The sequence below is a fragment of the Ceratotherium simum genome, chromosome 34 (assembly GCF_057802395.1).
Source record: "Ceratotherium simum simum isolate JZ-2026a chromosome 34, ASM5780239v1, whole genome shotgun sequence".
Lineage (NCBI taxonomy): Eukaryota > Metazoa > Chordata > Mammalia > Perissodactyla > Rhinocerotidae > Ceratotherium > Ceratotherium simum.
The window spans coordinates 22,028,762-22,052,059 of NC_141933.1; the positions used below are offsets into that span (position 1 = coordinate 22,028,762).

General features: G+C 58.3%; 1 protein-coding gene across 3 annotated transcripts; it reads left to right on the forward strand.

Annotated features, from left to right (window-relative positions):
- The first annotated feature begins 1,366 nt into the window (after positions 1 to 1,366).
- On the forward strand, positions 1,367 to 19,783 carry CHST1 (carbohydrate sulfotransferase 1). 3 transcript variants are annotated; one of them, XM_087423075.1, is made up of 4 exons: positions 1,367 to 1,488; positions 15,595 to 15,716; positions 16,398 to 16,493; positions 17,682 to 19,783. In XM_087423075.1, exon 4 carries the CDS (start codon positions 17,724 to 17,726, stop codon positions 18,957 to 18,959), a length of 1,236 nt encoding a protein of 411 aa, XP_087279201.1. In that variant the 5' UTR covers positions 1,367 to 1,488; positions 15,595 to 15,716; positions 16,398 to 16,493; positions 17,682 to 17,723; the 3' UTR covers positions 18,960 to 19,783. The 3 variants fall into 3 exon arrangements, with proteins under 3 accessions (XP_087279201.1, XP_087279200.1, XP_087279202.1); XM_087423074.1 differs by lacking the exon at positions 1,367 to 1,488 and adding an exon at positions 2,585 to 2,938; XM_087423076.1 differs by lacking the exons at positions 1,367 to 1,488; positions 15,595 to 15,716; positions 16,398 to 16,493 and adding an exon at positions 16,509 to 16,598.
- The last annotated feature ends 3,515 nt before the right edge of the window (positions 19,784 to 23,298 follow it).

Here is a 23,298-nt window from a genome sequence, read left to right on the forward strand (position 1 = left end):
ATGGGATCCAAATTCCCTGAGCAAAGGCCTCTGCTTCTGTTTTCTCCCCCTTCTCTTTCCCCTACAGCACTTGCTACAGTGCAGTGCACACAGTAGGTGCTCACGAAACACTCAAGCTTGTCACCTGGGAGATTCCAGGAAACAGAATCCCAGTGTTCCTGAGACACCAGGTCTTTTGTCTATTTTTAGAGATTAAATGTTCTTCAAAAAAATTCCAAATTCCACTCCATCTTTACATTGCAACCACACCAATCTTTTCCTGTCAGCCTGTTGTACATTTCTCTCCTTTCCACCCGAAATACACCAGAATTTGAAAAATGAGGCACTGGGTCTGAGAGTGCGAGATAGAGAAGGCACTCTCTAAACCCTGACTATTCTTGTCAGGCTGAAGACTGGGGGAGGGATTAGCTCGGGCTGAAAGGGAAGGTTCTGATGGCTCAGCTCTGGGCTGTCGGAGGTTGGTGTACTACAGAGGGACAAACGGGATTTTTGAAACACAAAGTCCCTGCTTCGGGAAGGTCAGCACTCTTGTCAGGCATCCCAGAGCACTGTCACTCCTTGGGAGGGTGGGGGGGCGGGCATAGATCCGGTCACCTTGAAGTCAGGACTGAGGACTGGCGCTCCCATCCTGGCTGCGGTGGAGCCGCGGGCGGAGGCCAGGCTGCCGCTGCAGGAAAACATGCTGGAAAGTGATCTTGGACCGCACTGGACCACACTCCGTCTCGATGGGGATCCGACGGCTGCTGGGCTCGTGGCAGGTGGTGGTGGGGAGTTTATAATTACGAATGTGCAATCGTCACCAAGATAAATGACCATTTGGTCTGGTGAGACCCTAGGGGCAGAGGGTTCATCCCATCTGGTTCTGGGTAGAGAGAGGGACTTGATGATCCGAGGCCAGAGTCCCCCAGAGAAGCACAGAGGCCACATTCTCCTCTGGGCCAGTGGGTGAATATTCATTCCTGGCTGCCCGGAACACCAACCAGCCAACAGCAATAACAACACTGCACAATTATTAAGCACTTATCATGTGCCAGACAGTGCTGAGTGCTTACATGTATTTTACCATCTGGTGTTTTACAGCAGCCCCATGAGGTGAGTGAGGGCCAGCATCTCCACCTTCCAGAGGAGGATACTGAGGCGCCAAGAAGCTGAATCACTCATACAAAGTCACACAGCCAATACATGGTAGCTCTGACTGAGGCGCTCCTGTGCTAACCCCTCTACCACACGGTCTGTAGTGTGGGTGGAGCTTTGGATATTTAGGCAGGGAGGCTTTCCCAGGGTGCCTGGAGTTTTCAAGTCGTCCAGCCTCTCCCGCCCCTCCCGCCCCTGTCCAGGAGCGATGGAGAGGCTGTAACTGGAAATCAGAGATTCAGAGATGGGTGGAGATGGAAGCTGCCTGCCTTTCCTGACCGGAGAAGATAATTGCTTGGTCAGAGTTGAGGAGCGCCAGGGGATCAGCCAGCCCAACCGCACACCCCTCTCCAGGTGAGGAAATAGGCCTCCGCGGTGGCCAGCCCTGGCACAGTCAGACATGGTGGCAGAGCTGGGATTCCCTGCTGTCCTCTCCAGCCCAGGGGCCACTGATCACGTGGTATTCTCTGCCTGTTTACCAGGCTTCTACTGCACTCCACTCTGAGAGGGCAGAGGTCCGTTTGTCTTGTCACCAACGAGTCCCTGGTGCCCATGCAGGCCTGGCCTGCGGGAGATGCTCAGTCAATATTTGTGTAAAAAATGAAGGAGCAAGTTGCTCAGCCTGCCGGCTCCGCCGGCAGGTCTCCCCTACATAAGGGCAGCAGTGGCTCCACATTTCCACCTCGGAGCGCCAGCGGCAGTCCGGAGGGAGGGGGTGGGCGGGGTGGAGGACTGGCCTGGAAGACGCTCAGCCAGCAAATCCACTCTAAGGCCCCCCTAAGCCGCCCCTTGACCCTGCCCAGAGGCACAACTGCAGCAGGGGCCGATGATTCATTTCCATACCTGAGAAGTAAGGGGGCGTCGGCTGGGTGTGTGTGTTGGGGTATTGGCACCGAAAGGTGGTTGGCTCCTGTTCTGGGTTCTGGAGTCCCTCCCTTGCGCTGCCTGGGGAAGGGGTAGAGGACAGCTGGGCCCGGGGCCAGGCTGGGGCTCCAGCCGGACTTCTGGAGGAGGGGGGCACTCAGGCGGAAGGCCCTCGGGGAGCGCCCTCAGTTGGGGGGGGTTGGGAGGGTACGGGAAGAGGTGCCAGTGGGCAGCCTGCGCCCTCGCCCGCCGGCTTCCCCAAACCCGGGGTGTAGGTGGGGCTCCTCCCCGGGGGTGGGTGGGGGGTGGCACAGGAGCCGGCCTGCAGAGGGGGTGCCCGGAGCGCTGGAGACTGGGGCCGCGCGGGGGCGGGAGCCGGCAGGGCGGCGCGGGGAGCGGGAGGGCGCGCTGGAGGGGTGGGGAAGAGAAGGGGCGGGCGGCAGCCGAGGGGCGGGCGGCTCTGGGGGGTGGAGCCGGGACCGCAGCGCCCGCCGCTCGCTCCGCGCTTTAGCCGCCGCCACCGCCGCCGCGGCTCTGGGCTCGGGACGCAAGGCGGGCGGGCGGGCGCTCGGTGAGGCTCCGGCGCCTGCGGCTGCTGCCCTCCTCCGGCGCGCGGGGCTGCGGCGCTCGGGTCCCGGCCCCTGGCCCGGCGCCCCTCGGGCCCTCGCGCCCCCGTCCCCGCTCCCGTGCCCTGCCCCGGAGAACGTTCTCCGCTGGCCGAGCCGCCCCGGGCTCGCGCCCCCGGGCCATGAAGAGGGGCCCGTGAGGGGCGCGCGGAGGCGGTGGAAGAGGAGGGAGGAGGGAGGCCGAGGAGGAGGGCGCGGGAGGCGGAGGATGCCGCCGCCGCCGCCGCCTGCCGGCCCCTGGCAAGCCTGACTCCAGACCCGAGGATGGAGCCGGCGCTGGGCGCTGCAGCGGCTGCCGGTGCGCCCCCGACCAGGTATCGGCCGGGCCCCGCGGGCCCCGGGGCGGGCGGGAGCGGACACTCGCCGCAGCAGCCGGGAGGGGCGGGGCGCGGTGGGAGACGCCCCTCTGCTCGGGGCCGGTCGCTACTGGCCGTGCGAGGGGAACGCAGCAGGGTGTTGGGCGCAGGAAGGGGCTCCCCGGGCTGGTGGCGGTGAGCGCCGCGATCGCCGTAGCCTCCCCACCCCCATTCGGGGAGGGCAGCAAACTTGGGACGCGCGGCGGCCCCGCGGCGCCTCGCTCCCCTCCGCTGCGGAGCGCACTCAGGGGCTGCCCCCGGCTCACCGTCCCACAGCCGGCCCGGCTCGGGCTGCTGAGGCACCTCGAGACGCTGAGGTCCCCATGCCTGCGCCAACTTTCCAAAGCGGGGCTGCACTCAGAGGCGGCAGGCTGACCCCTGCTTCCTGCTCCCAGCCCCGGCCCCGCACCCGCACCGACCGCTCTGCGAAGAGCTGGGACCCCGCGGGCCCGGGCCACCGGAGGGTGCAGAGCCCCCCACGGGAAGCCAGAACCACCCTCCTGCTCTTCTCTGGGTGGGACCCCGGGAGCAGCCCCTCCCAGGCTCCAGGAACCCAATGCTTGCTTTCACACTAACAGCCCAGAGTAGCCATGGCTGGGGAGCTAAGGGTTTAAAAAGGTAGGACCAGAGAGTCGTCTTAGGTTGGCACCTCGGCCTGATTTGCGGTGCCACAGGGTGTTCCCTCCTCCCCCCCGGGCCTGCCCTTTCCCAGGATTAGGTTCTTCACCTTTGGTCCAGTTTCCTCCGGGTGGACTTAAACCCTGCTCCTAAGCAAGGGGCTCCTAGGAAGGGCCGCTGGGGAGTCCAGGTGCCAGAGGATGGGCTTAGACCATGGACAGAGAGATGGAGGCAGGAGGTGAGGTGGTGGATGTCCAGTCCAGGACAGACATGGAGCCCAGCATCCTCCCGAGGGCTGGTAGGGGCAAGGAGCAGAGGGGACCTAGGTTTGGGGGCAGGAGGTGGGCCCCCTCGCTGGGAATGTAGCTGCTGTGACGAGCCAAAGGAACCAGTAGGTGTAAGAGGCAAGCAGGTGGGGCCCAGGTACCAGGCACCTGCCTTCAGGGGTTCCTCAGCCCCTTGAGCTGGGGCTGGCTGTCTCAGAGACCGTACCTGGGCCGGCAGTTCCCAGGATCCAGTCCTCAGCAGCTGGGGACACGCACAGGCTCCACGATGACCCTGTTTCTTTTTCCAAGTGCTCTCACCGGCATGACTCACACACTGCACTCACCAGGGAGGTATCGAACCTCAGACCTATTCTCTTCCCCTCCCTCCTGGGTCTTCAGGGAGCTGGAGGGAAAGCAGGGGGCGGATTTGCCCTTGGGCCTCTGCCCCTGCGGAGCCAGGAGCCCGGCACTGCAAACTTTCATTTCCCTGCTGCTGTCCCCATCCTGACAGGTGAGCCTCCCTAGGCCAGGCCAGGGTAGGGGGCAAGTGAGAGGAAGTCTCTGCTAATGATCCCCCCAACCCTGCTGGGGCTTTGAAAGCCACGCCCCCTCCTGGCACATACACTTAACACCCGGCCGGCCTCCTCATCTGAAAGCAAACGCATTTCCCCCCTAAAATCCAAATTTCCCTCTTTGCTGAATATTGCAGCGCTATTTGGCATCTGAAGTCAAGCTCCTCTCGAAGACAGCTTCCCTCCTCCCTGGCCCCTCAGTAACCTCGGCCATGTGCAGGCCACAGTTAGGAGGAATGGAAATCCCGCTTCCCTCCCTGCCCCCTGGCCCCACAGGGCCCTCATTCCAGAGGAGGGGTGGTGCTGACAGTGCTAATATTGGGGGGGTGTGTGTCGGCTGCCAGGCTCTCACCAGGGGGCCAGGCTTGCGCCCCACTGGGTTCCCCTTGCCCACTGAGGGTCTGTCTTTACTTTTCCAACTCACCCTGCACTGGTGTGGGGAGAGAGCATTTGATATTCACAATCTGGTTCAGAGAAGGTCCCGAAGCCCTGAGTCACTGTATGGTTTCCATGGAAACAGACTTGTTCGGAGGACTCGGTGTAGCCGGCAGATGGGGGGGAGAAGGGGAACCTAGAGTAAGACCAGGCTCCACAAGTGTGGCAGGAGTTGGACCAACTCCCTTCGAGGGGGGCAGGAGGGGCTGGGCGAGGCTCTGGGGTCCCTATAGGAGGGGCTGCCTCTGCCCACCTGTGGGGGTCCCCCCATCAGGAGCCGCTCAGCTCTCCCTGGGGTTCTTGGCAGGCTGCTGCCTCTCCCATGGGCCTTCTGGCTAGGTGCCAAGGGTCATGGCGGCTGCGCTGTGCCTCAGTTTCCTCCTTTGTGAAGTGGGGGAACTAAAAGCACCTGCCTCGGAGGGTTGTCGTGAAGGTCACATGCGTTAGTATGAGGGACACACTCAGAACAAGCCGGAGTAAGTGTTCAGTAAGTGGCATTATTATTAATTAATTCAGGGGGTTGGAAGGAACTCCCCCAGCATGCGCATTCACCTGGATCCATCCTCTGTGTCGCTGCAAGTGGTCTTGACATCGGGCAGGGCTGACCTCCTGCTGGAAGAGCCTCCCCCAGCCACCCTGGTACACCCACAGCTGGGAACCAGCCATCCATTTCTTCCTCCCGCAGAGCGTTTATTTCGGTTGTTGAGGGCCCGGCACCGTGCTAGGGGGTCCTGGCTCCTGTTCAGACCCCACCTGTCTAGGAGCCTCATGGGAACAAATCCTCCGAGTTCAGATGGATGGGCAGCTTCCTGCCTCAGCTCCCTTGGGATCAGGCCAGAGGGAGAGGGCCCGGAGAGGTCCAGGCTCTGAGGACAGAGAGAAGGGATTGGGGTGGGGCAGCTCTCTCTGATCCTGGAAAGGTGGTTCACCTGGCTGGAGAAGCATCTCCCTCTTGAGGATTAGGAGGGATCAGGAACTCTCCAGAAAGATAACAGACCCTGCCCCCCTCCTCCCCCCTGGTTTGAGAGCCAACCTCTGTGGCTGAAGTGTTCCCAGCACACCCTACAAGTCTGGAGCCCCGAGCCACCAGCGGATGGGTTACTGCCCAGCCGGCTGGCAGAGGGGCCTGCCCACCTCTGCTTACCCTTGCCTCGGCAGCATCAGGGCAGTGGCTCGGGGGCAATCTGGGCGCCAGTGATGGCTCAGCCAGTGGCGCCCTCACCACCTCTTCTCTCCATTGCCCTCCCCTCCCTGGCCTCCTCTTCATGTCACTGTTCCCCTCCTCCCCTCAGGTAAGGTGGGCTTCAGTTCCAAGCTCCCTAAAGGCATGCCCCCCATCACGACCAGCCGTCAGAGCTGCAAGGCAGCCTCCATAGCTGCCGGCCCTTCCTTCTATTTTACAGATGGAAACACTGAGATTCTCGGGGTTTGCCTGTTTGGCTAGAACCCCAGCTAGCTGTGGCCACTCCCAGCTCCACACCAGCCTTGGGGATGCCCTTCCCTCTTCTCTGGCTCTCCAGGTAGTCCCAGTCACTGCCCAGCATCCCCCCCTTCCCACTCCCCCCTCCTCAGCTGCTGCCAAGGTTCTCCCCCCAGGTCTCTCTGGACCACTTTGCTGTCCTCACTGGTGTTCACATCACCTTCCAGTTTAATATCCTCTGCAAATTTCATTAACGGACTGTTTACTCCCTCTCAGGATCATTAATGAAGATGTTAGATAAGATCTGACCCAGCGCGGGGGCTTGGCAGCCCTGCCCCCACTCCCAGGCTCTGTCCCTCAGCCCCTCGCCCCTGGGCTTGCCTCCTCTACCTGGCGCCCTTGGGACCTACACCTCCTGATTCCCGCCCCATGACAAGTGCTTAGGGCCAAGTCTGTTTGAATTAATTTTCTTAGATTACTCGAGGCGCTGTATCAAATGCTTTGCTAAAAATCAAGATCTATTACCCTGCCTGCGTTTCCTTCATCTACCCGTCTTGTAATTCTATCAAGAAAGCTATCAAGTTTGTCAAGCATGATTTGTTCTTTATAAAATCCCCACGGTGCCGCGTGGGGCACAGAGTTCCCGTGTTTCCTAAATGTTTAGAGAGCCCCTCTTTGTGTTCGCTCCTTGATTAGAGCGAGAAGGCTGTGGGCCCGGAATCATCAGGACCACTGTCTTGGCTCCTCCTCGGGGATGGGGAACAGGGCGCAGCTCTTCCCTTCTCCGGGGCTCTGCTGGGGGCAGCGAGTGGGTTGCGCCCACTGAGGCCCTGCAGTGCGCTAGGTGGGCACCGGGGGTGGGGGTGGACCGAGGGAGGGCCTGGAGCTCTCCCTCAGGGATTCTGCAAGCAGATGAAGATGACAGTCTGATGGCGACATTCCGAAGGTATCATTCAGTGATTGCCTTGTTCCAGGCACTATGCTAAGAGCATAATATGCGAGATCTCATTTAAGCCCCTCACCTGCCCTGGGAGGGGGCATGATTTCCCTGCCTGCATACCTGGGGCTCAGAGAGGGGAAGGCTGCCCAGGACCCAAGGTCTGGGTTTCATCCTCTGCTAAGTTGCTCCTAACCACTTACAGCGAAAGTACAGAGTCAGGATTGCTAATTGGGGTGGTTCAGACCGAGGGTTTCAGGAGGCCAGTGGGGGAAGGAGGGGAAGCCTTTAGGGAGAACCTTGGCGAGGCGAGGCCCTCGCGGCATATACCCCTCACCCCCAACGCCCCATAAGCTCAATCCACTTCCATTCTCTGCCACTTCCTGGCTGTGGGAGCAAGTCACTCAACCTCTGTGAGCCTCGGGCCCTTACCTGTGCAGTGGATCCTCGGTGACCAGCTGCCATCATGTCTCTTATGGAGGCCCTGTTGATGCAGGGGCGGAGATGCTCATCTGATTGTTATGTTACCAGGGGTGGCTCTCCCTAGATTCTCATCCAGGAGACAGACGACTGACAGGTTGAGCCATGCTGGCGTCCTTGCGACCAGCTGTGAGCTGGTGGTAAGTTCTGGGCTTAGGGAGCAGGAGGGCCGTCTCTGGGCCTTGAGCCCAAACCTTATGCCCTATGCCAGACCATTTCAGGTCAGGTGGTAATAAAGACATCCTTTGGTGTCCTCTTGGCTGCACAGGACTCAGGCATTCCTGGGCTCCTTGACCATGAAGCCAACCACTCCTCCCTCTGCTAGCCTAGCCAGACCTGGAGCCCCGGAGTGGGGAGCAGAGTGTTTTGGCTACTGCCTATCAGATGCGACATTGTGCCAGGCGTGGCCACACTCATTATCTCTTCCAGTCTTTGTGATAATCTTCCTGTCTGTCATTCAGCTGGGGACAGAGAACCCCCCACAAAGTGGTGGGATGGCACAGATCCTTTTGGTGTGCCAGGGAACCAGCCAGGAAGGGTCACAGGCAGCCCCCGTCCTCCAGCTGATCTGAGAGCTGGTCAGTCGGTGTCTGTTGGACGAGCCCATGTCTGGGTCGGGGACGAATGCTGAGGTCAAGGTTGGCACCAGTGTGTGCTGGGATCCTGGAGGCCACCTTGATGCTGGCACTGCCTGCCCTCCCCTCTAGTCTCCAGGTGTTGGTGATGCCGTGCTCTCGTGTGGCCTGGGGGCTTAAGCTTTGTGGTTGGGGCCAGGGCTTGGGGTCCCCAGAGCTGAGCTTGAACCCTGGCCCCACCGCGGCCTAGCTGCGCATGCTCAGACCAGTTCCCTCGCTTGCCCGAGCCTCTCTGCTCCTCATCGTGAGAGATGGCAGTGGTACCTGCGTAAGCGCCCCCTCGATGGGCACCGGGACGGGACCATCTCTGGGTCTCGCTCCTGCAGCCCCCTCCATCCCGCGGTATAGCCCCAAGGCTCAGGTGAGCCTCCCGGACGCCCGGCCCTCCCTCGTCCCCGGGGGCCGGCTGGGCCTTATGCAGGTGGCCCGAGACTGGAGACTCCGGGATCCAGGGACAGCTGGCCCTCCCGGGCCCCTCCAGCAGCAGCTGCCTGTGCTCTCCGCTCCTGTTGGCGGTTCCCATCCTTGAAGCTGGGAGGGTGGCGGAAGAAGCCGGTATCCCGGGGGTGGGGCCTCGGTACTATTCCGACTCTGGCTGTGGCTGCTGGGGAGAGGAGGGGGGACAGGAAACCGGCGCCTTTCCACCCAGTGTCGGGGCAGAAGGGTCCCGCCTACCACAGGCCAGGCTGTGGCAGGACCGGCCTGAGACAGGGAACCGGCCCTTCTGACTCATCCCTCCCCCGGAGGAGCCGGGCACACCGGGCCTTGGGCCAGGAGGTCAGTCGCTCTCCCCACTGCCTCGGAAAACTTGCCTCACGGGGGGGCAGGACCAGGCCGACCGACTGGGCCCGGGGCACGGTAGGTCGCCTGCAGCCCAGCCACACAGGCTGCGGCAGCTTCAGTGGAGGAAGCTCTGGCGTCTGTTTCAACTTCCTCAAACGTTTCCAGGCTGCGATTGGCTGTTTGTAGGTTAAGTGGCCCTAACAATCCCGGTTCCTGCTTCATGAGTGCCGCTCTGTGCCCAGCACTGCGCTAAGCTTCATCGGCTTTCTGTCTCACAGCCCACATATTTGAAAGATTCTGTGACCGTCTGGCCCATTTCATAGATGAGGACAACTGAGGCTGCAGAGGGCGAGGGCCTTGCTCAAGGTCTCAGGGCTATAAAGCAAACCCAGGCCGGGCAGGCCCCACAGCGAGGGCGCCCAGCCACCACCCCAGCCTGCCTCCTCGCACGCCTGTAGGTAACCTCTCGAGGAGGCTAGAGACACCATGGGTGTCCCCAGGGTCATCATGTGTGGACAGTGGAGTGACCTGCTCAGGTCACTCTGGCGACACCAGAGCTCTTAAGGGGCAGCCGAGCAGCTCTGCTGATGTGAAAAGTCAGCAAACCAGTTGCTCTCTGCGTGCTTGTCTTTGGAACCATGACTGTAAGAACACGCCCCCATTGGAGGTGCCCTGAGGATGGACTGGTTCTGCCCGTGGGGTCCATGGACAGGCCTCTAGAGACTGCATACAACATGTTTGTGTGGGTGTACATTCTGGGGAGAAGGTCCATAGATCTCACAGTGTTTCAAGTTGAGGGGGGCATGACCCCAAAGAGAAGCCCTTGGCCTCCAGTCTCCCCTGAGCTGACCCAGACCCCAGAGGCTGAGGCTGGACACCATCAGATTGCCTCCTCTGGAAGGTTGCTTCGGCTGAATCATCTGTTGGCATACTGCTCACCTTGAAGGATGTTCGAGGACACAGCTCCATGAGACTTATCTTGGGCTTACTAGGTGTGAGGTCTTGAGGACGGCAGTATGTGCTCAGGGCTGTCTAGGAGACCCCTCATGAGAAATCTTGTGCTGGATTCAATATCAGGAGTAGCTGGGTATCTCCTGAGCAGATACTTTAATCTTCATCTCATGGATCCTATGAAACATGTAAATGAAATATTTCCCTTTTCCCATTGGCTGCCAGGTAGCTCTGACCTGAATGTATAGCCCAGAAGTGGCTTGGCTCTTGTACCCTGACCTGCCTCCTAGTTCTTTCAGACTTTCATACCCTTGTTTTCCCCTTGCCTCATTTTCACCAGCTCATTTTCCTTAGGAAGAAAAAACCTGGCTGTTTTATGTGTTTTAGCCTTAACTAAACAAACGTCTATGGTGGATCAGCGCTGGCTACTGCAGACTCAGGGATTAAGCATTTCCTTTCTGCAGTCTCCATCCCAGAGGCCTGTTTGCCAGCTCCTCCCTCCCTGTGCAGTGTCCCCTGCCCCTTGCTCCAGTTCCTGGGACCCCTCCACACTGGCTCCTGAGTCTGGTCAGAAGTATGATGTTCAGGTTTTTTTCCCCTCTGCTCTCCCTGTCTCCCCAGGGCTTCGCAAACTGTTTATAGGGAGAAAAAGCTGGGAAGGGAGTCATTTCCCCACTCAGGCCTCAGCTGCTCCGCACAGCCCCAGGCCCCCTCTTGAGGTCTCGCTCCTTTTCAGCTCCCGCCCTGTCTCAGCAGCCCCAGGTGGCTGCTGTCCTTAGTGGCCACCTGAGCAGACAGAGCCCAATTCTGGCGGAAAGATAGTGACTTCGACCCTGGTACTTTGGAAATGGGGGAGGGGAGAGCAGGCTGGCGGTGCCCTGGGGACAGAACAGGAGGCACAGTGAGGGGCCAGGGCTGATTTTCAGTGCCCCACCCTGTCATCAGTCACCCCCCCAGTTCTTGCGTGGGTGGCTTCACTCTGTCCCCAAAAGTTAGTAAACTTAAACTGAACCAAAAATCTCAGTGTAAACTGTGCCTTCCCCCTGCCGCCCCCGCCAGTCTCCTAGTTCCCCCCAGAGCATCTACAGTTACCAGTTCAGTGTCAGTTCTTTCAGTGGTTGTTTATGCGTGTTTACACACACACACACGCGTGCGCGCGCACACATACACACACATGTCCCCTTTCTAGAAATGAGAAGTGATAAATAGTCTCCTATTGCATGTGTGTCTTCTGGCCCTAGCTTTTTCTATCTTGAGCAATGGCTCCACGTCAGTATGTATACATCTGTGGAGCCTTCTCTGATATGGTCAGTTGAAAAGATCCTGGGAGCGGGGAGAATGCTCCTAATAAAGGGGGTAAGCCCCTAGGGAAGAGAGGGGGCACCCATGGGTGGGCTTTAGGTCTGGGAACCTTCTGTGTGTGTAAAATTGTAGACACAAATGGATCTTTCTGGGAAGAGGGATTGTGTCTCTCTAAGGGGTCTGTGGCTCAGAAAAGGCAAAGAGCCACAGCTCTGGCTTGCGTGGGATTTCATAGGGCAGGAGGCGGGGGCTGACTCGGCAGAGGGCAGAGCCCCTTGGTTACTGGGCCCCACGGGGGCAGCCACAGATCCGGCTGAGGTGGGGGGCAGAGCTGCCCAGCCCTGCTATCTTCTTGGCAGATGACTGGGGCCTTCTCACTCCCAAAGGAGGGTCCCCTTGCCTGCAGAGAAGGGTGGCCCTGACTCTGAGAACGGAGTATGGGGTCTTCCTGAGATCAGAGAACCCCAGTGGTCAGATCTGGGAGGCTCTTAAAGTCCCTGGATCTAGGCACAGAGAGGCCAGGGGGTGAGTCCAAGGTCACCCAGCAGGAAAGGCAGAGGCAGTGGCTGCTCCTGCCTGTGACATCAGTTCAATGTCCCTTCCTCTGCCAGAGTGGAATGAGACCAGGAGGAGAGGCCCTTGGGATGAGGTGAGGCTGCCTGTTGCTGCCTGCCTCTAGGTGTGTGGGTGAGGATGAAGGGGTGCACAGAACAGAGCCCGCAGCCCTGGTGGGCATGGCATCCTGGCACCTCACTGCCTCCTGCAACATCACCTCCCACTTGCTGCGTCCTCACATCAGGCTGCAGCCAACCGGCTGGGAATTCTGAACACAGCAGAGACGCAGGGCTGAGTCTGCACTACAGGATGTGGCCACTAGAGGGCAGCAGGAAAGCCACTGCGGCGACTCAGCGTGAGCAGGAGAAAGGTCCCGGGCTGGGAGAGGAGCCGAGGGAGGAAGGGCCGGTGGGCAGAGGGCCTGTGGGGCAGGGGGCTGGGCCCAGAGTCAGGGAGAGTGTCTGCCTTGTGTTAGAGTCAGTGATGACTTGTCCTGAGTGCTTCCCCAAGACAAAAAGCAAACAAGACATTTAATGATGATAACAGTGACATTCTTTGAGTGTTTCTTCTATGCCATGCACAGTACTGACTAATGAGTCCTCACCACAGCTTGTTAAAATGATCCCCATTTTGCAGGTGAGAAAACAGAGGCCCAGAGAGATGAAGAAATCTGGCTGTCAATGGGGCTGGTGCCAGAGCCCATGTCCCAGGCATAAGGCTGTGCCATATCTGTATGCTGGCATTGACTAAATGCTTTAAGTCAATTCTTAGAGCCAATACTACGGTTATACCCATTCCACGGATGGGGAAACTGAGGCTCAGAGACAGCTGGGGAATCACCCAGGATCCAGGGGCCGTGGTTCCATGGCTTGAGCTCTTAGCTCTGAATTATAGTTCGCCAGTGTAGAGATGTTCTCCACCCCTAGTCTGTGCCCTCATCGGAAGGTGGCTGACACTGAAACCTAAGCTTCTGCTGGGAGCGGAGTTCACTAACCCCCCTGCCTTCCAATAGAAGTTACAGATTCTGGGCTCCTGTGTCCAAGGTTTGCCTGGATCTGGACTAACCAGAGGTGGAGGGAGGCCATGCCAGGGGCTGCTCGAGGCCCAGGGAGGGGCCCTGGGCTCACAGCCTGGCTTGGAGGCTGAGGGCATTGAGGAGTCCCTTGCAGTGGCCAAAGCTCCCCTGGGAAGCGTGGGCCCTGGCCCCGGGGCCTCTGGTTTCCAGGGCAGATGCCTCCAGCATACCAAGGACACTTGGCCAGCCCGGAGCCCTGCTCTGCCAGGCTGGCAGGAGAGCAGGGGCATTTCTAGGGGCGCTGACTTCCTCTATCTTCCCGTTCCCATGCCCTGGCTTTGCCCTCCCTGGGGACAGGGGATGGTCTGCCACTGGGCCTTCGAGCACAGTCCCCCCATGGTGCCCAGGCCGTACCTTATGAACCCGAGTCGCGCTTTCTTAGGGATTTATAACATCGAGATGCTTCAGTTACTTCTGACTTATTAGCAAAGGCAGCAGCTTGCAATCCTGGCCTTGGCTGGGGGTGGGGAGGGGAAGTGGGGGGAGAAACTTAAATGGTCCCCTCCCCGAAAGATGCTCCTCTTTAAAGAAAACCGTGGGTGAATTGTTTTTGGAACCTGAACCCTAGAGTTAAGTGAAGTCTCTTTAAGGCCTCTGTTTCCTGTCTTAGTGGGGACCACAGCGGGTGGAATGCAGTAGACAGGGAGTGAGTCAGAGAGTGGATTCGAGCGTGGACTCAGAGCACACTGCCTGGGCTGCAATCCTGGCTCGACCCCTTACTAGGGTGTAAGCTTGCGAAAGTTACCTAACCTTGCAGAGCCTCGGCTTTCTCATCTGTAAAACAGGGATGTGACAGTATCTGCTTCATAGGGTCGGTGTGAGGGCTAGGGGAGCTGATGCCTGTAAGGGAGCATACACCCGGGAGAAGGATCGTGAATGCCCCGTAAGTGTTTTCCTTCCTTCGTGTTATTGTTCTTGTAATTCCTAGAACGGTGCCTGGCTCCTGTTGGCTGTCTGACAGGTGTTTGTGAATTAATACAAAGGAGGTACATCCAAATGAGATGGCATTGCAACTAGAGAATGGACCCCAAATAACTTAGAAATATCACCTAGCACTGTTGTCGATGGCATTCCCTACCTTTCTTTCTTTTTTTTTTTTTTTAAACATTTTATTTATTCATTTTTTTCCCCCCAAAGCCCCAGTAGACAGTCGTATGTCATAGGTTCACATTCCTCTAGTTGCTGTACGCGGGACTCGGCCCCGGGTTGGACGGAGAAGCGGTGCCTTGGGGCGCGCCCGGGATCCGAACCCGGGCCGCCAGCATCAGAGCGCCCGCACTTAACCGCCAAGCCACGGAGCCGGCCCCCTACCTTTCTTTAAACGCGTTTGAATTTGTCTTGGGGCACTTGGGTGGGCGGGGGGCGGCGGCCGGGGGCTGGAGGGAGCTGTGCTTTGCAGAGGGGAGCTGCATTTGATGCAGAGAGGCCATTCTCTCTGGGCACCTCATCCAATCCTGCTGATGGAGACAGGATCCTCTGCTGCCGTGGGGTGGGGTAGGGGTGGGATGGGGTGTGGTCAGAGTTATGGTTTTTCTCTGATCACTTTGAAAGTTCCTAAGAATCTAGACTGTGCCCTTCCCCTATTTACTGCCACCTGGTGACGCAGTACGGCTTCCTATAGATACCAAGCAGAGTTTCATACTTAAAACAGGACTTCTCAGCTCTAGAGCCTCGGCTGGGCCCCCTGCCATCTCAGCCCAGCCTCTGTGCCCCTCCCTAAGGCAAGCAGCCTGCTTCAACTCTGTTTCTCCCCCTCTAAGCTGATGGTGAAGGGGCCAGAGCACTGGCCTAAGAGTTTGACCCAGAGGGATTTGAGTCTTTGCTACTTATTTGCATATGCACATTTGCTTAGTCTTTGAGCCTCAATTTCTCCATCTGGACAATGGGAGTGAGGGAGGGAGTGAGGACCCGGACCTCCCAGAGGGGGCCATAAGGAATAACATGGTGTTGAGAGTCGGGTGGGCCGGGCCAGGCACTGCTGCAGGTTTGAGAAATGAGGCCTGACTCACCCGCCCCCAAGGAGTCATGCCAAGCAGCAGGATGTGGGAAGGCTATTCACAAAGCACACGAGTCCACCTCCTCGGCCATGAGCCAACAGATCAACAGGACCCGTCAGCAAAGGGGAGGGACGCGCTCCGAGTCTCGGAAATCCTGTCTCTGTCCCCTGCTAATGCCCGGGCCCTCTCTCGCCCGCCACAGATGGGCTGGGGACGTTGGTCGAATCATGTTTGAAGGCCAGGTCTGCGTAAGCTGGAGGAACAGGAAGTCAAGTCTCCTTAGAGGGAACGAGCCGGCTCTGGGGAACCTGCCAGACGGGGGTTAGACCAGGCCTGTGAGCTCAGGCAGGTGGCTCCCCCTCTCTGGGCCTCAGCTTTCTCGCCTGTGAAATGGAGTGAATATGGGCTTCCACGTCAAGTTCTTGGGAGGAACAAATGAGCTAATGCAGATAAAGGGCTTCGTCAGCACTTCGGAAGTACTCATAGATGCTAACCGAGTAATGCTCCGACCTTGGTGTTGCAGCTTAGGACCCGCGGGGAGCATCAGGTCGGGAACCCTCCCTGGTCCACTTCTGCTTTGAGTTTCAGGTAGCCGTTCTCTCTCCGGTGTGGCTGGAAGAAGAGCCTCCCTCCGTGGCTGTCCCTTCCCTGCGGGCCGCAGCATCTGGGCTGGTGTCGACTGAGCTGCTGATTCCCCCGGGAGGTCTGGGGTGAGCCCCCCCTGCCCTTGCTGACGTCCACTGACCCCCTCAGTGGGGAGTCACTGAACAAGTCGACTTTTGAAGGGTCAGGCTGTCCTGTTGATTTAAAATGCAGAACCAATCTGGGCTGGGCTTCGGCCCAATTTTCTGGGATAACCTTGACTCTGACCCTCTGTTCCATTGTTGGGCCCTGGGCCCTGTGTCTGATTGGGTCAGTCTGAAGAGCTCCCCAGAGCTGAAGAGCTAGCCAGGCCTGGGGGTGTTTGTGGCCAGTGGATTTCTTTGCTGTGCGTGGTGGTGGTGGGGGGTGCCTCCCTGGGGTGGTTGCCCATGTGGGGCACTGACTCAGTCAGCTGGGTGTGCAAGGTGGCCAGCTCCCTGCCCACTGGGTCCTGGTGTGAGCAAAGGGACAGGGACATGCTAGGAGGGTAGGGGTAGGGGTGAGGGAGGTGGGCAGAGGGGGTGGGATGTAGCCCAGGGCTCAGAGGGCGGGACCCAGGGGATCAGAGATGCTGCTAGGTTATTTAGAGCCATAGGCCAGTGACAGATCTGGGAGAGCAGGCAGGGCCCTCACTGCCTGGCCCTGTGGGGCTGTCTGTGGGGCACAGGACATAGGAGAGAAAGGGTGGGAAGGGGGGCACTGGGAGCCCCCCCATCCTCAGAACCCCTCCCCTCCCTGTCTCCTTGCAGCCTGCTGGCCACAGGGCTGTTGCACAGGCTGGGACTGCCGGCTGGGCCAGGCAACCCGGCGCCTGCGGACTCCCAGCTCGGAGCAGCCCCTCTTTGGTGAGTGGCGGAGCCCACCCTGCATCCCTCTTGGAGCAGCCCCAGCCCTCCCCCAGGGCGGGTAGCTGAGCTCGCCTCTCTTGGGGACGACTTGCAGATGCTCAGGTTGGCTCCTTGCCCTGGACCCCTGGCACACCCTTCATGTTCCCTGCCTTGGGGCCCTCCCCATCCCCCACGCTTTCTCCATTCCTGGAGGTGCCCCTTCTTTTCCACTCCTTCCTCTTCTCTCTGTCCTGCCTGGGTTCTCTGGGGTCATTGCTGGATCACACGGGTGTCTCCGAGCTCACCCTGTGGGCAGAAGGGGCTGAGGCCTTTGAGGACTGGCTGGGGTGGGGGGTGGGCAGAGGAGCCAGATCACTCTGCTGTCAGTGGGGGTCATCTGCCCCATGGCGTGGACCCCTCCCCCAGGCGCTGGGGGCTGGGAAGGATGCTTCTCAGCAGCCCCTGGACCCTGTCTCTGCTGCGGGCCAGGTGGCTCTTAGAGATTCTGGAGCCCCGAGAGTCCTCGTCTGGAGTAAGCTGGTCACCTGCATCCATAAATTTGGCGGGGGCGGGGAGGGGGCTTGACATAGGTGTCCACCATTCCTGGCCCAGCCGGCAAGGATGAGCTGATGCTGGCAGCCCACCCAGTCACCGTGTGCACCACTTTCTGCATGGGGGCTTGGGTCAGAAGGAGGCATCTGACATGGACTCTTTTTCCTCCCGGGGGTGGGCAGGGGATGGAGGAAAGATGACCACATGGGAACTGGGCATCAGCTCATGGGGGTTGAAGAAGATGCAGGAGGGCCCAGGAGATGCCAGCAGGGGTGACAGGCAGTGGCAGGGGAATGGCTTGAGCCAGGAACTGGTCGTTCCCTAACTGTGGGAGTGGGGCACAGTAGGGCCCCAGGGAGGAACTCAGGGTTCCCGATGGGAGGCCCCTGCAGTAGTCTGTAGGTTAAACCTTGGGGTTCAGGGCATCAGTTTGTCCAGTCCCCAGAAGCCCCCGGGGAGTCACCAGAGAATGTAAAGTCTGGCGTAGAAGCTGCCTGGGCTTTAGGTGCGTGTGTGAGCACTGGGCAGGGAGCTGGGGGTTCTTCCCTGGGCCTCCTGGAGGCCAGCTCTTCCAGGGGAGCAAGCCAGTGCCCCTCGCCGTGTCAGGCACCCAAGCCTGACTGCCCCCTGACTGCTGCCCGCCTTTGCCCGCAGAGCTCGTGTGGTGGAGAAGCAGCCCCATGAAGGTGCCCAGCCATGCAATGTTCCTGGAAGGCCGTCCTCCTCCTCGCCCTGGCCTCCATCGCCATCCAGTACACGGCCATCCGCACCTTCACCGCCAAGTCCTTCCACACCTGCCCGGGGCTGGCGGAGGCCGGCCTGGCCGAGCGGCTCTGCGAGGAGGGCCCCACCTTCGCTTATAACCTCTCCCGCAAGACACACATCCTCATCTTGGCCACCACGCGCAGCGGCTCCTCCTTCGTGGGCCAGCTCTTCAACCAGCACCTGGACGTCTTCTACCTGTTCGAGCCCCTCTACCACGTGCAGAACACGCTCATCCCTCGCTTCACCCAGGGCAAGAGCCCCGCGGACCGGCGGGTGATGCTGGGCGCCAGCCGCGACCTCCTGCGGAGCCTCTACGACTGTGACCTCTACTTCCTGGAGAACTACATCAAGCCGCCGCCCGTCAACCACACCACCGACAGGATCTTCCGCCGCGGGGCCAGCAGGGTGCTGTGCTCGCGCCCGGTGTGCGACCCTCCGGGCTCCGGCGACCTGGTGCTGGAGGAGGGGGACTGCGTGCGCAAGTGCGGCCTGCTGAACTTGACCGTGGCCGCCGAGGCCTGCCGCGAGCGCAGCCACGTGGCCATCAAGACGGTGCGCGTGCCCGAGGTGAACGACCTGCGCGCCCTGGTGGAAGACCCGCGGCTGAACCTCAAGGTCATCCAGCTGGTCCGGGACCCGCGCGGCATTCTGGCCTCCCGCAGCGAGACCTTCCGCGACACGTACCGGCTCTGGCGGCTCTGGTACGGCACCGGGAGGAAGCCCTACAACCTGGACGTGACGCAGCTGACCACGGTGTGCGAGGACTTCTCCAACTCCGTGTCCACCGGCCTCATGCGGCCGCCCTGGCTCAAGGGCAAGTACATGCTGGTGCGCTACGAGGACCTGGCCAGGAACCCCATGAAGAAGACCGAGGAGATCTACGGGTTCCTGGGCATCCCCTTGGACGGCCACGTGGCGCGCTGGATCCAGAACAACACGCAGGGGGACCCCACCCTGGGCAAGCACAAATACGGCACCGTGCGCAACTCGGCGGCCACGGCCGAGAAGTGGCGCTTCCGCCTGTCCTATGACATTGTGGCCTTCGCCCAGAACGCCTGCCAGCGGGTGCTGGCGCAGCTGGGCTACAAGATGGCAGCCTCGGAGGAGGAGCTGAAGAACCCCTCCGTCAGTCTGGTGGAGGAGCGGGACTTCCGCCCTTTCTCGTGACCGGGGCGCCGAGGGCGGGCTGCGGGGCGCATGGGGCCGGTTTTGATAAAATGGACCGTTTTTTAACTGTTGCCTTATCTCCCCCTCCCTCCCCCACCCTGTCTCGGTGTCCTTCCTGCCCCCTGCCCACCCGCCACCTCCTTCTGCCCCTTTTTGTCTCTGAAATTTGCACTATGTCTCGGACAGGAATCTCTGGGGCAGAGGGAGCGGGAGGTGGGGTCCGGCCCCCATCACACCCCGTTCAGACACTCGGATGTTGGGTCTCTGCGTGAATGGTGACAATGTTTACAAGCACCACACTCACACATTTGCACACACACACGGGCGCCCACGAGGAGGGACATCCCAAACCACACACCTTCTAGAAGCTTCGGATGGACAAGTGGTCAGGGTATGATAGTTTTTGCACTGTCTTACTTCTACAAGGTAAGAGGTTAAAAACTAAAAGCCCACGTCTCTCTAATTTCTGAGCAATGTCTATCCCACCCCATCCTCCTTCCTGCCCCTCACACCCACTGCCCGCCTTGGAGCAGAGAAACTGCCCCTTCCTGCCTGCCCTTGCCCATCGGTGAGCAGGTTTTTACTGTGAGGTGAATGTGAACCTTGTTTATTTTTTGCAGTTTGTGGCGATGCTGTCTGTCTGTCTGAGTCTTGTGGCTGCCCCTGGACCAGTGATGGCTGATAAATCTTGTGGGTTTCTGATCGATCTTGGGGTCCATCTGTGATATTTCTTTGTGCCAAAAAGAAAAAAAAAAAAAGTGGATTGGTTTGCTAAATGAACATTGAAATGCTTTATCTGTGTTTTCTGTAAATAAAAGAGTGCAATACTATCTGGGTGTGATTGTGGGATGTTCTGAACGGGGCGAGGGCAGCGTTGGTGGGGGCTGGGCGTTTCTGGCTGTGGGGAGGAGAGACAGAAGGAGGTGGAGGTAGGAACTCAATGACAAGTCCCTGGCTTTCAGAACTCATGTCACCCTCGTCACCCTCCACACTGAGTTCAGGGTTTCATTTCCCTTCAGTCACGTTATAGCCAGGGTGATGTTCAAAATATTTAACAAGTGGTATGACTTGCTGAATCAGTGTCCAGAGGTCACGCTGAGGTCCTGGTGACCCCTTTTGGTGCCAGGTATTATCCCTTTAATTGCTGGGTCTGGGGCCAGGATAGCTGGGGAGGGGGAACATTCAAGGGGTGAGGTGGCTCAGGGCAGAGGCTGCTTATAAACTGTTCTGGAATTATTCAGTATTTTAACAACTAGTGCAAGTGTACTAGTGTCTACACTGCTGGAATATGAACTGTGCTTACTTCCCTTGCCATTCTCGGCAATACAGTGGCTTTCCCCAAGCAGCTTCCCCGGCTCTTATTCCAAGAAGACAGCTGGTCCCTGGGGTGTGGGTCACAGCTCCGTTGTCCCGGGACAATGAGAGTGCCTGGGATTAGGCAGCCCCGACGACAGGGCTGGGCTACCTGAGGCAACTCGGTCCTGGGCCGTGTTATATGAGTCAGGAGGATACAGATTCAGAGGCTATAGCAAATACCTTAGATGATAGTAGCTTAATCAAGATAGGCTATTTTGTTTTATTCCCGTGTAACTGTGCGTGCAGGCAAAGCTAGTCAGGGCTGATGCGGTGGCTCCCTGGTTCTGTGCCCGGATATCAGGGGCCCTGGCTCTTTCCATGTTGTTGCTGCTCCGTCATTCTAAGGCGTTGCTCTTGGCCATATGGTCCAAGATGGCTCACCAGGCACTGGGAAGGAGAGAAATGAGAAAGGAGGTTACACCTCTGCCATTTGTGAGCAAACCCCCAAAGTTAACAGACATCATTTCCACTCATGTCTCATTGGCTAGAACCTGGTCACATGGCCACAGTTAGCCACAAGGGAGGCTGGGAAATGTAGTCTTTTATCTGGGTGGCCATGACTATTAGAGTGGCCAATGAGTCAAAGGCTTATCTCCCTGGGCTTCAGGTTTCTTTTCTGCAAAAGGGAGATAGTATGATTTACACCCTCATCCTTCAAGAACAGTGGGCTGGTTTGGGAAAGTCTTTGTCAGGACTGAGGGGCAGGGCCTGGGGCTTCTGGTGCCCTCTTCTCTGCCAGTGGTTCAGAGGAGTTGCTTCTCCAGCGTGTGGCGAGGGAGCTGACTCAAAAGCTGGCTTCATGGCATCAGTGCCCAGCTGGTCAGAGCTCCCTCAGTGCCCCTGGCCAGCTGTTCCAGCACCCGGGGAAGACTGCTCCTGTGGAGGCCACAGCTGGTTGATTCTTTCCCTGTCATAGTAAATGATATTGGGGCACTTGTCTCTCAAGGAGCTCCTTTCTCTTCACTCTCCCCCTACCCTGCTTTGGATTGTCCCAGAGCCAGGGGGCTTCTCTCCTCTGGGTGGGTGGCTTCATGTTGGAACTGGGAGACACTGGAGCCCTGGGCCACTTGGAAAGGCCCTTTCCTCTCCACTGCCATGACAAAAGACTTGAATAACGCTGGCTGGGGCTTTCAAAGGAAAGCCCTGTTTAGAGGTGGAATCATTCACTCACTCGTTCATTCATTCATTCATTCATTCATTCATTCATTCAAGTATTTCTGTCTCTTCTATGTGCAGGCCCTGGGCTTATGAGCATTCCTTCAAGAAGACAGTCTAGTGGGAGGAAGACAGATAAAAAGATGGTTACAGTGTGGGAGAAGCACTGTGCCTGTGTGCCCTATGGGCAGGGCTGGGCCCCACGCCAACTTGGTCCTCAAACCACAAGGCCACTATAATGAGTCACAGGCTTGTGTCCTAGGCCTCACGGTCTCATTCAATGGGTCCCTGGTCTTGGGGCTTAGAGAAGTCAGGGAGGGCTTCTCTGAGGTGGTGGTGCCTGAATTGAGTCTTGGGGAGGTAGGAATTGGCCCTATGCAGGGTGTGAGATCGTCCCCAGCAGAGAGAGAAGCAGGTACAAAGGCATGGAGGAGGGAAAGTCTGGGGCATTTATAGCTGTGTAGGCTGCGGGCAGGGATGTGGGGTAGAAAATGCTCCACATCCTGCCCTCAGCTTCTCAGTCTTGCAAAATCCACTTTACCAGGTCACCCGGGGCAGCTGGCCTTCCAAGGATTTATTTATGTTGACCAAACCCACATGATGGACAGTCAGAAACCAGAGGGCTTGTCTGCTTTTAGGGCAAAGAACAAACTCTCAGAGTGCTCTGGGAGGCCCTGCATGTCCTGGCTGCCACCTCCAGCTTCACCCTCGCCACGCTCCCCTTCACTCTTCACTCTCTCCTCTTCCTGCTCCGTTTCAATTCCTCAAACACACTGAGGTAGATTGTTGCAGTTACAGCCCCCAATTTGTCCATGCCTGACTCTGGACTTAGCCGTGTGCCTTGCTTTGGCCACTGGGACAACAGCAAGTGTGATGGGTGCAGAGACGTGACAAGTACCTGAGGTCGTCCTTTCTGGCTGCCTTCTGGAAGCCTTTAACTGCCCTGTGAAGGAAGCCCAGGGTAGCTCACTGGAGAATGACAGACTATGAGGCGAAGAACCAAAGAGCCCCAGCCAATGGCCAGACAGTCCTCCACTGATGTGGCAACTGAGGCCGATGCACGAGTGAACCCCAGCCAAGATCGCCACGGTCTGACCCAAATTGTTGGAACTGCCTGCTTGAACCCAGCCACATTTCTGACCCACAAAATTGTGGGTTGAAAAAAGTGGTTGTTGTTTTAAGCCACTCAGTTTTGGAGTGGCTTGTTATGCAGCAAAAGCTGACCGATATACATGCCATTCTCTGGCTCATTGAAGGGTCTTTGCATAGACTGTCCCTTATGCCTGGTTCTCTTATTCCCTCTTTACCTAAATAATGTCCACTCATCCTTTCAATCTCAGCTTCATCATCAACACCCTTGGTTTTATCAGATTAGTTCTGTTATCCTGATCATAGACCCTTATATAACTGATTATATATCCTGATTATAGGCCCTTATGGCACAGTGTACATCTCTTTTATAGCGTTTACCATAGTTGTAATCATACTTTGCATTACATGACCTGGCATGTGATAGGTGTCCAATAAACACTGGTTGAATAAATTAAAGACTGAATAAACAGGTGCTCTCCCCCTGAAAAAATAACTTGCTTGTCCAGGCCTTCACTAGGGGGTGGGCAAGGCCTCTTAGGGATCTAATGAGACCTGAGGCAGTAATGCCTCCCAGGCTATCTCTGACCACATATGGAGGGGCGGTGGTTGAACTGAGTTTTGTTCCAAAAACCCACATCCGCTCCTCCATAGTCAACAATGCTCTCTAACTCCACACACCGACATTGGCTCTCCTGTTTCTTTGTCACAGTGCTGTCACCTGCCTTGCCACTTGTTA

What these genes read in the sequence shown, in the direction of transcription:
- CHST1 (XM_087423075.1), top strand. Translation starts at nt 17,724, where the DNA reads ATGCAATGTTCCTGGAAGGCCGTCCTCCTCCTCGCCCTGGCCTCCATC.